We start from the raw sequence: 12,515 nt of genomic DNA, 5'->3' as shown, positions 1-12,515 counted from the left end.
TACTTTTACAATTAGAATAACTATTTAACAATACAACTGAGTGAAGCTAAATCAATAAATCACCCTTTAAAAAGCGAAAATAATTTAATTTTAAATTGTTTATTTTTACGTCCGGCGTTGCCACCTACATTGCATAAACACAGTCACAGAGTAAATTAAAATGGAATAGAAAACACTTTAAGGAAATGGAATTTTATAATCTGCTTTATGAACTGCTACTGAACTTTTAGGCCAGCTTTTTAGTCGATTGAGCTGGAGAACTTAGATGCAAGCCAAACCAAAGTGAAATACTTTCAATTGCTGACAAAACAAGGGCCATAGATTATATCAACTCAACAATAGCAACACGAGCTGGCAAAAGCAATGACTTACCCTGGGAACTGGCAATAAAAAAGCTGGCCTATTGTTTTTCTTTTTTTTTTTTTGGGGCAGCTCAGCTTGATTTCATATTGCCATAAATTAAGCTGCCGGGCCAGATAAAGTTTGGCCAAAGCCAAAAGGACAGAGACTGAGACTGACTTCGTAAAAGTGGGGTTTGGCTGGTGGGAAAACTAAGCAAACCGCATGGAAATTCAGGCAGCAAGGAGGTATTAGATGGCTTAGTTGTGTGGCCAGAATCAAACAGACGCAGAAACCAAAAAACTAAACCAACGCAGACCAACACCTATGCATCTGCAGACAAATATTGTAATGGCCCCCCCCCCCCTGACTTTTTGCCCCCTGTTTCAGCCATTATGCAATTTGTGGCAGCTTTTTGCAACACCTCCTGCCTGCCAGCCAACAACCAACAACGAACAACCAACAAGCCACAATTGTGGTCGGCTGGGAAACTTTGAACGGAGTTTGAGGTGGCAGTGGGTTCATAAATCTCCATGCCACCACTCTGGACAGGGATCGATTCGAAGTTCTGTCTAATAAAGTTTCTTTTTCGTTCTCGTTCTCGTCCTCGATCCAAGGTCCTGCCTTCTGGGGCCTCATCAATCCGGAGTGGTCGCTCTGCAACAAGGGTCGTCGCCAGTCGCCGGTGAATCTGGAGCCACAGCGCCTGCTCTTCGATCCCAACCTGAGGCCCATGCACATAGACAAGCACAGGGTGAGTCAAGAGATCGCGTCACTGCTAAAAAATATGTGGTAAATACAAATATTTTATTGCGGATAACCCCTAGATATCTGGACTGATCACTAATACGGGTCACAGCGTCATCTTTACGGCCGGTAATGACACGGTGGCCAACTACGACGGCATGCAAACGCCGGTGAATATTTCGGGTGGGCCGCTGTCGTACCGCTACCGCTTCCACGAGATCCACATGCACTACGGCCTCAACGACCAATTCGGATCGGAGCACAGTGTCGAGGGGTATACGTTCCCCGCGGAGGTGAGATATATACACTCCAGAACTAAACACTGAACACTGAATACTGATATATTGTATATACCCCCCTCTGGTGTCACTCTCAATTTCCGGCCTTGGGTGAGGCCTAAATTTAGCATGGGACACTTTGACACTTGCTGTGGGGCCATGCTATTTCGGTTCGTTGCCTGTCAAAAGATTTCCAGATTTCCCTCTTTAACAATTCAATTGTGTCTGCCTTTTTTTTTTTGTTTGAAGAGGGGGCTTTGAGTTTTGCAACTTTTCTTGCGTCATTTCATTGCCATCCCAGTGCCATCCAATTGCCATCCCATTGCCGCCAGTGGCTGTAAACTTGTTAGCCCGCCCGCTCAAATATTTACACAGATAAACGAGCGGAAGTGTATTTGATCAGCATTTAATGCAGCAAATGTCGATTTGTCGCTGGCAAAAAAACAAACACACACACAAAAAAAAACCATAAGAAGAGGCGAATATAAAATAAATGAAAAGAAGTCAAAAAAGTCAAGAGCTCGGCGTCTTTGTCTGGAGTTATCATCATCAACGCGCCGATGTCGTCGCCAGGTTGAGTTCAACATGTTGGAGATATTTGCCCCCACTTGTCTGGCGCTTTGATTTGACGCCGCCAGCCTCCCCTTTTCCACTTTTCCGCTTTCCCGCATCATTCACACTTTTCCGAGGCAACAAAATATTCAAAGGCATTAAACAACAAAACAAACTGTATTTAAAAATAGTTTTTTATTTAATAATTTTATTATATTTTATTACTTTACCCTGTTTAATTATTTTTTTAAATGATATTCTTTTAAAACCATCCAATTTGTGTCATTTAAAAACTGTATTTAAAATTCACAGAATAAAAAAAAAACATTTTCCCCAGTTTAGTTATGTTTTGTATATGTTATGTTTTGTACATATATTATAATATATTCATTCCAAATTTTTAAAACAATTTCAATTAAGGCTTCAGTTTAGAAAAGGTACTTAGGCAGTAATGATTTTATTTGTTAATATATTTATTTTATGAACTTTAAAGATTTCATGTCAAGTTTTAGAAACAATTTTAATTTTAGACTTTATTGTGCAAAGGTATTTATTCTCTTAAATAAATGATTATAATTTTAATATTTGTTACTTGGTTACTTTGGTATACTTCTCGAGATAATAATTCTTCCGTTAAATGAGTGTGAATGATATGGAAAAGTGTTTTTTCAGCCGCCTTTTCGCAGCCTGCTGCTGATGGCTGATGATTTTGTATTGTTTTATTTGTACATTGTTTCTAGGGAAGCAGGAGGGACATATTTATGTGTCAGATGGCAGGCGTTGTTGCGACTCGCTCAGACACCTTGTCTGTTTCCCCCCCCCTGGTTTTCCACCCCCTCCCTTGGTTTTCCTCCTGCATTTTCCAAATGGAACGGAACGTACACATGCGTGCTCCCGCCCCCCTTGTTTGCCGTTTGTCAAATATGATTTAACCTCCCACTCGGAGTCCTTGTTTTGTTCATTTTGATGTCAAGTTCACACACAGGCTCGCTTCAGTTGATTTGCGAGCACGTTATTAAAAATATGTAAACAGCCGCGACATTCAACAAAGGATTTCTTAAATCAAACAGAGAAGAAGTTCTCCTTTTCAGTGGGTAATTTATGGCCTAAAATTTATAAGTAACTGCCTCTAGTCCTCGCCATTGACTTCGACTACGACTTCGTAGGATGTGGCCGGCATTCCTAATCCCTGACAAATTCCACTGGCCAGATGTCCATTAATTAAAACACATTTCTTCTGGCCCCAGCTGTTCCCAGGCGAATTAATAAATGTCTAGTGTTAATGCAGTCATAACTTTTGCTAGCGAACAGATTGAGAAATTCCATGGGTAATTTATGGGCATTTTAGTTTAGTATATTGTTGCTTAGCCAAATAACTCAATTAGTACTTTTATTGGCCATCAACAACTGCATGCAACAGTTTACAAAATTTTAACAAAAATCTTAAAACAAAAAGGCTATCAGTAAATTAATTCTGGGATATATAAATTCAGTTTTGATTTATCCTTCTACACGCTTTCAGAAACTTAGAAAGATATAAACTAGAAATTAATACCAAAATAAACTAACTTTTTGCCAATTAACTGAGAACAGAATTTTTAAGGTATTCTACTTAATGGTCACTATTATAAATAGCAAATATAAATTTTTCTTTCGAATGGTCAAATTTACGAACAAAACACAGCAAAAATAGGTTTTTGTATAAAAATGCTGGTAAATATTCCTTGGAATTTGAAGTACTATAAGATTTCCAATCAAATGGCATTCAAAAACATTAACAACATTTATGGCTATGCCTTTCATTTTGGCCAAGTAACAACAAAAAAACCATTTGGAAATGGTTTTAAATCGGTTTTTGTATCAAAACCCAGGGAAGTAATGATCAAAGGATGGAATGTCATACATCGGTAAATTCGTCATTAAATTTCCAATCAAATGGCATTCACAGTTGACAATTTTTCAATTTGTCGAATTTTCGCAAAAAATGATGATGTACCCCCTTACAAAAAAGTCAGAAATTTGGACATAAATAAATTTTTCAGAAAACGTTTTTCAAAATTCCATTTTTTTGTCAAAACTAAATTAATTGTTTTCAATTGATCAGGGATGGATGGCATAGGTTGCCAGCTGTTCAAAATAGCAACTCTTTTGACTTTGGGTCTTATTTTGGCAAAGTTACAACAAAAAGACTCTTCAGAAATAATTTTGTTTGAAAAATCGCCAAAAATCCCAAAAAACACAATAAAAACTTGGTTTTTGTGTCAAAACCCTGGAAAATAATGGTCAAATGTTGGAATGTCATACACCGTTGAATTCGTAATAAAATTTCCAATCGAATGGCATTCACAGTTAAAATTTTTTCAGATTGTCAAATTTCTGCAAAAAATTATGATGTACCCCCTTACAAAAAAGTCAGAAATTTGGACATAAATAAATTTTTCAGAAAACGTTTTTCAAAATTCCATTTTTTTGTCAAAACTAAATTAATTGTTTTCAATTGATCAGGGATGGATGGCATAGGTTGCCAGCTGTTCAAAATAGCAACTCTTTTGACTTTGGGTCTTATTTTGGCAAAGTTACAACAAAAAGACTCTTCAGAAATAATTTTGTTTGAAAAATCGCCAAAAATCCCAAAAAACACAATAAAAACTTGGTTTTTGTGTCAAAACCCTGGAAAATAATGGTCAAATGTTGGAATGTCATACACCGTTGAATTCGTAATAAAATTTCCAATCGAATGGCATTCACAGCTTAAATTTTTTCAGATTGTCAAATTTCTGCAAAAAATGATGATGTACCCCCTTACAAAAAGGTCAGAAATTTTGACATAAATAAATTTTTCAAAAAACGTTTTTCAAAATTCGGTTTTTTTGTCAAAACTAAATTAATTGTTTTCAATTGATCAGGGATGGATGGCATAGGTTGCCAGCTGTTCAAAATAGCAACTCTTTTGACTTTGGGTCTTATTTTGGCAAAGTTACAACAAAAAGACTCTTCAGAAATAATTTTGTTTGAAAAATCGCCAAAAATCCCAAAAAACACAATAAAAACTTGGTTTTTGTGTCAAAACCCTGGAAAATAATGGTCAAATGTTGGAATGTCATACACCGTTGAATTCGTAATAAAATTTCCAATCGATTGGCATTCACAGTTAAAATTTTTTCAGATTGTCAAATTTCTGCAAAAAATTATGATGTACCCCCTTACAAAAAAGTCAGAAATTTGGACATAAATAAATTTTTCAGAAAACGTTTTTCAAAATTCCATTTTTTTGTCAAAACTAAATTAATTGTTTTCAATTGATCAGGGATGGATGGCATAGGTTGCCAGCTGTTCAAAATAGCAACTCTTTTGACTTTGGGTCTTATTTTGGCAAAGTTACAACAAAAAGACTCTTCAGAAATAATTTTGTTTGAAAAATCGCCAAAAATCCCAAAAAACACAATAAAAACTTGGTTTTTGTGTCAAAACCCTGGAAAATAATGGTCAAATGTTGGAATGTCATACACCGTTGAATTCGTAATAAAATTTCCAATCGAATGGCATTCACAGCTTAAATTTTTTCAGATTGTCAAATTTCTGCAAAAAATGATGATGTACCCCCTTACAAAAAGGTCAGAAATTTTGACATAAATAAATTTTTCAAAAAACGTTTTTCAAAATTCGGTTTTTTTGTCAAAACTAAATTAATTGTTTTCAATTGATCAGGGATGGATGGCATAGGTTGCCAGCTGTTCAAAATAGCAACTCTTTTGACTTTGGGTCTTATTTTGGCAAAGTTACAACAAAAAGACTCTTCAGAAATAATTTTGTTTGAAAAATCGCCAAAAATCCCAAAAAACACAATAAAAACTTGGTTTTTGTGTCAAAACCCTGGAAAATAATGGTCAAATGTTGGAATGTCATACACCGTTGAATTTGTAATAAAATTTCCAATCGAATGGCATTCACAGTTAAAATTTTTTCAGATTGTCAAATTTCTGCAAAAAATGATGATGTACCCCCTTACAAAAAAGTCAGAAATTTGGACATAAATAAATTTTTCAAAAACGTTTTTCAAAATTCCATTTTTTTGTCAAAACTAAATTAATTGTTTTAAATCGATCAGGGACGGATGGTATAGGTTGCCAGCTGTTCAAAATAGCAACTCTTTTGACTTTGGGTCTTATTTTGGCAAAGTTACAACAAAAAGACTCTTCAGAAATAATTTTGTTTGAAAAATCGCCAAAAATCCCAAAAAACACAATAAAAACTTGGTTTTTGTGTCAAAACCCTGGAAAATAATGGTCAAATGTTGGAATGTCATACACCGTTGAATTCGTAATAAAATTTCCAATCGAATGGCATTCACAGTTAAAATTTTTTCAGATTGTCAAATTTCTGCAAAAAATTATGATGTACCCCCTTACAAAAAAGTCAGAAATTTGGACATAAATAAATTTTTCAGAAAACGTTTTTCAAAATTCCATTTTTTTTGTCAAAACTAAATTAATTGTTTTCAATTGATCAGGGATGGATGGCATAGGTTGCCAGCTGTTCAAAATAGCAACTCTTTTGACTTTGGGTCTTATTTTGGCAAAGTTACAACAAAAAGACTCTTCAGAAATAATTTTGTTTGAAAAATCGCCAAAAATCCCAAAAAAACACAATAAAAACTTGGTTTTTGTGTCAAAACCCTGGAAAATAATGGTCAAATGTTGGAATGTCATACACCGTTGAATTCGTAATAAAATTTCCAATCGAATGGCATTCACAGCTTAAATTTTTTCAGATTGTCAAATTTCTGCAAAAAATGATGATGTACCCCCTTACAAAAAAGTCAGAAATTTGGACATAAATAAATTTTTCAAAAAACGTTTTTCAAAATTCCATTTTTTTGTCAAAACTAAATTAATTGTTTTAAATCGATCAGGGACGGATGGTATAGGTTGCCAGCTGTTCAAAATAGCAACTCTTTTGACTTTGGGTCTTATTTTGGCAAAGTTACAACAAAGAGACTCTTTAGAAAGAATTTTGTTTGAAAAATCGCCGAAAACTCAAAACTCACATTAAAAACTTGGTTTTTGTGTCAAAACCCTGGGAAATAATGGTCAAATGTTGGAATGTCATACACCGTTGAATTCGTAATAAAATTTCCAATCGAATGGCATTCACAGTTAAAAATTTTTCAGATTGTCAAATTTCTGCAAAAAATGATGATGTACCCCCTTACAAAAAAGTCAGAAATTTGGACATAAATAAATTTTTAATAAACGTTTTTCAAAAATTCGGATTTTTTGTCAAAACTAAATTAATTGTTTTCAATCGATCAGAGATGGATGGTATAGGTTGCCAGCTGTTCAAAATTGTACCTCTTTTGACGTTGGGTCTTATTTTGGCAAAGTTACAACAAAAAGACTCTTCGGAAACAATTTGGTTTGAAAAATCTCCAAAAACTCAAAAATCACATTAAAAACTTGGTTTTTGTGTCAAAACCCTGGGAAATAATGGTCAAATGTTGGAATGTCATACACCGTTGAATTCGTAATAAAATTTCCAATCGAATGGCATTCACAGTTAAAATTTTTTCAGATTGTCAAATTTCTGCAAAAAATGATGATGTACCCCCTTACAAAAAAGTCAGAAATTTGGACATAAATAAATTTTTCAAAAAACGTTTTTCAAAATTCGGTTTTTTGTCAAAACTAAATTAATTGTTTTCAATCGATCAGGGATGGATGGCATAGGTTGCCAGCTGTTCAAAATAGCAACTCTTTTGACTTTGGGTCTTATTTTGGCAAAGTTACAAAAAAAAGACTCTTCAGAAATAATTTTGTTTGAAAAATCGCCAAAAATCCCAAAAAACACATTAAAAACTTGGTTTTTGTGTCAAAACCCTGGGAAATAATGGTCGAATGTTGGAATGTCATACACCGTTAAATTCGTAATAAAATTTCCAATCGAATGGCATTCACAGTTAAAATTTTTTCAGATTGTCAAATTTCTGCAAAAAATGATGATGTACCCCCTTACCAAAAAGTCAGAAATTTGGACATAAATAAATTTTTGCAAAAAAGGTTTTTAAAAATTCTGTTTTCAGTTTGTCAAATTTTCGAAAAAAAATATGGTGTACCCCATTATCAAAAATGCGAAAGTCGGCCATAAAATCAACTTTTGAAAATACGCTTTTTAAAATCCAATCGAATGGCATTCACAGATGAACATTTTTCAGTTTGTCGAATTTTTTGCAAAAGAATAAGTCTGCTGCACAATTATTTTGACTGTAACTCGTTTGGGGGGAAATCGTACCGCTTATTTATAATATTTGATAGACTTTGAGCCCTTTAAGTGCAATTTTTGCATCTGCCTTGGCTGCCTTCGGGCTTAAGTGGCCCGCCGCCACAAAGCAAATTCCCGAAATCAAGAACACTTCTTGGCGTTTTTTTAAGAACCTTTCACCGGCGAAAAGTCCTCCGGTGCGGAGGGTTAATCCGTATCCCGGCGTGCGTCTGTCTGGTCCTTGGACCACTTGACTTGACTCAAGTTGACTCGAGTTGAGTTGAGTTGCGTTGAGACGGGTTGAGTTGAGTTTCGGCTGAGTGATGTGCGACACAGTTTTCGTTTTCATTTTCAGATTCAGCTGCAGCTTCAGTCCCATTTCCATTTCCATTCTCGTTTTGGTCGTGCGGCGCTTTTGTCAGCTTTTCCTGATTTTCCTGCTTTCCTTTTTCTTTTGCTGCCAGGCAATCAAAAAGTGAGCCGCAGCTGCCACAACAAACTGCAGACTACCGACTGCAGACGACAAACAAATAACGTTATAAATCTGTTGCATGTCAGCAGTTGGTTTGGATGTGGATGCTGGCAACCTTTGACCCCCGCCTTAACCCCCTGCTGCCGACTGCCAACTGTCGACAACCGACTACCGACTGCCAATGTCAACGCAAATTAATTAGAAACCCGCCCAGGGGTGAAGCCACCGCGCTCTGCTTTCGCGATGACAAAGTATGCCGTGTATTTCGGTTAAATTACTTCGACTGCCGCATTTCTTGCCCCAAGTTTCCCCCAATTTTCCCCGCCTTTGGGGCCATTGAGAACCCGACAATTCACTGCTCAGCCCCGATTTGTACGCTTGTGCCAACAATCGGGTGATTAAAACGCATTCTGGCAGTCTGTTTTACCAGAGTGACAAACAATTGCCAAACCGAAACGGGAGAAATGTCTGAGACACCCACTTGAACGCTGTTTTTAAACGCATCTGAAATAAATAAAATATAAAAGTTAACCCTCAATGCTAATTTCATGCTAATTGAATATAATATAAATACTTCGCAGTCACAAATTGAAATTGATACGGCTATGTATTTTGACTAACTTGACATTTGAAGAAAAGAAAATATAAAAATAGGCTACCAATGCTGATTCCTTGCTATATAAAATTAGATAAAGAGATCGCAGTCACAAATTAAAATTAAAATGGCTGTAACTGGAAAAAAATGTATATATTTTAATATCTTTATTAAAACCGCCCAACATATTTAAAATAGTATTAGTATTGCACACATGTGTGAGTGAGTTTAGAATTTAAGGGACTTCCCATATAAATTTAAAACAAAGTTTTATAATATATGCAATGCACTTGATAAAATGTTTTAATAAATAACTATTTTGAATTATTTTATACAGTCCCTTACTTTATTAAGAATTTTATTTTAAAAATTGTTTAGCAACTCATGCCAGAATCAACTGAATTTCTCCAGTTCGTAGTTAATTGTTTTCAAAATCCTGTCCGAAACTATGAGCAATATTCCGATATAGCCCCAATTAGTGTGTGGAAATGTGGGCAGAAACGGGGAGGTGGGTATCCCGCATCCTGTTCCCCGGAAGTTGCCAGTCTCCGGCCAATGTAAGGCGTATTCCGGCCGTAACGAAAGACGCCTTAATGGGCCCCGTTTCGGAATTTGGGAATTTGATCTGCCTTAATGAATTCGTAATTGGCAATTTTAATTAATCCCCATGAAATCCGCATAAGATTGCAGCCGTGTCTTGGATTTCGCTAGCCGGTTGTCATTGGATGCCACTCCCCCCCCCCACACACACACACACACACACACGCACACACACCTGAGAGGTGTGGAAAAACGGATCTTGCGATTTTCCTAGGGTGTGACCATTATTTATTTTTGCAATGCACAGTTGCCTGATTTTGATTTGTTTCGGGCCGCGGTAATTTAGCACTTGTCTTGTGGCTAAAATATACACACTGGTGGTAAATTCAAATATATTTATTCCTCAATTTTTGTAATTTGATTTTCATCCATTGCGCTATTTTTTTTAGTTCTTTTAAGTATAAATATATTAAACAATTTTCAAACATAATTAACTTCAATAAAATGCATTTAAATCAAATAGGAACTATTTTAAATCTATTTTTTCATATTAAATAAAATATTTTAATGTTTAATCATGCAATCAAAAATATTATTATTAAGTATTTAATTGTTTTATTTAATATAAAATTTTGAACTTAATGGTTAGTTATTTATTTTTACTATTCCATTTTTTTTATCACAAATATATTTTTACTAACCCCTTTTTTCTATTAGTGTTTGCTTTGGTATTGCTGTGATTTAGCGATGCCTGCGTGCGGCCAACTATAGCTGATTTGGGGCGTGATTTGCCAGCGAATTTCACCGCACTCATCGGTGGGCGCCCCCTCCTTAACCCCCTTAACCCCCATTCGTTATGGTCAAAACCCCATCGCGGTTGGCAGCCAGGGGCAACAACCCAAAACCAAACGACCAACAACCGGCAATGGCTTAACCATTAATTTACGCGCTAACCATGAAGTACTTAAATATACAAATGTATCTGTATCTGTATCTGTATCTCTGTCTGTGGAAGTGGAAGTGGCAGTGAAACAGTGTGCATCCGCCCACAAACACCCACAAATGCCTGAGTGACTGAGTGACTGGGCACGAACGAACGCCAAAATATTTGCTGCTAATGAGGTCGTGCTGTAATTTCAGGACCACAGCCCCACCCTCTACGAAAATGTCGTAGTATAGTATAGTATAGTAACCCCTTTCGGAAAATCCGTTTAAAGGATAACCAGCAGCAGCAAGCTGCGATTAAATAGCGCGCAAAAAAAAGGAGCTTCCACCTTTTAAAACGCTACTAAGTCGTTAATGGGGCCTGAGTGGATTTTCAGCGGGCGGGTAATGAGTTCGGTGAAGTTCCTGATTGGATTATGATGCCAGGTGAGTCAGGCAAGTCAGGCAAGTCAGGTGCCAAGGTGCCACGGCGCCAAGACGACATTTAAAGGCGGCTGGCTGGCTGGCTAAGGGAATCTCGAAAGTGGCTTAAATTATGTCTAGCCTGGTCAAACGGAGCTGATTTTGTGGCTTTTTAACTAATTGGAAGTTTTAAACTGGCTGTGACTTGAACAGCTTTAGTAGCAAAACAGTATGCCTAAAATTGATTAGTAAAAGTTTGTTAATTCCTAAATATATAATTATATATATTGCTAATATTTATATTGACTTTTTTCCCTTATAAGTCTTTTATCTGAATTATTATATTTTATTTAATACTAATAATTTATACAATACATACTTTTAGACACTTTTATAAGTGATTTAAAAAACCGAGTGATTTCTGAAGAAACCCCCGATAAAATCAAAACAAAGCAGTTCAAATAATATAGAAAATCCTATGTTTTATTTTTTAAATTTTACAATTTTTATTTTTTTACATTATTATTGAATTTTGTAAAAAACTTATCCTTAACCAAATTTTACATCTTAATTGCGTTTTTTTTTTAACTTTGGTACTTGCAGATGCAATTACATTCTATATAAACGGCTTTGTTCCTTTGGCAACGCATCAAAATATATGATGGCAGAAGAATGCTATTTACCCTGACTTAACAGTCTTGTTATCCCGCCAGGCTACCTTTGCACTCTCAGCGTTTCCATTTGGTCGCGTTTTCAAAGCGCCAGCAATTCCTGCTCATTTCCCAGCTTTTTTCCGCAGCTCTTCTCTATCTTGCGTGCCTTGCTGCTGGTGCTGGGTAAAATTAGCCGAAAGTGCTACAAGTGCATCGGCAAAGTGCTCCGGTAAAGTATAGACGACCATGACAAACAAACTGCGGCCAGAAATGGAGCGATCTGGGTCCGGTAAATCGGCTCCATCCTCTGTGTTTTCGCCTCTGTTTTTGGCTCTGCTGTTGCTGGTTGCTGCTGTTGCTGCTGTTGCGTGTTTGACAATGTCCCCAGTGCGTTGTTAAGCTAATTTGCTTCATTTGTCTAGAAAACTGACACAGAGGGGCAGTAGTTGGGGGCTAGACATGGGCGGCAAAGTGTTGACATGAGGCCATGTTCTCGGCCTAAACGACCAGGCTCCAGCTACTATATCGCTCCTGCTTCTCTGGCCAGGGCCAATATTATCGTGCCCGGTCAGTGCAGCACGAAAGTCAAGTCAAGCGGCTGAAGGACCAAGAATTCCTTCGTCCGTGGTCCTTGGTCCTTCCACCTCCATCTACATCAACATCGCCCCAGCCAAACCAATAAGCCAACTGTTACCTCTGCCTCGGAAAACATTTGTGCACAGTGGGTTGGTTCG

The 12,515-nt window shown here is 36.4% G+C and overlaps 1 protein-coding gene across 3 annotated transcripts in view; it reads left to right on the top strand.

Moving 5' to 3' along the window:
* Nucleotides 1-12,515, top strand: part of LOC128265222 (carbonic anhydrase-related protein 10) — an 86,503-nt gene that overhangs the window by 64,039 nt on the left and 9,949 nt on the right. For all 3 annotated transcript variants that reach the window (XM_053001098.1, XM_053001095.1, XM_053001097.1), the window contains 2 exons: nucleotides 957-1,093; nucleotides 1,167-1,379. In XM_053001098.1, coding sequence (XP_052857058.1) covers nucleotides 957-1,093; nucleotides 1,167-1,379 — 350 coding nt within the window. The remainder of the gene's footprint in view (nucleotides 1-956; nucleotides 1,094-1,166; nucleotides 1,380-12,515) is intronic.

Source organism: Drosophila gunungcola, unplaced genomic scaffold, assembly GCF_025200985.1.
Source record: "Drosophila gunungcola strain Sukarami unplaced genomic scaffold, Dgunungcola_SK_2 000103F, whole genome shotgun sequence".
NCBI lineage: Eukaryota > Metazoa > Arthropoda > Insecta > Diptera > Drosophilidae > Drosophila > Drosophila gunungcola.
Note: the sequence above shows the minus strand (reverse complement) of the source record. Positions and strands in the feature narration are given on the sequence as shown.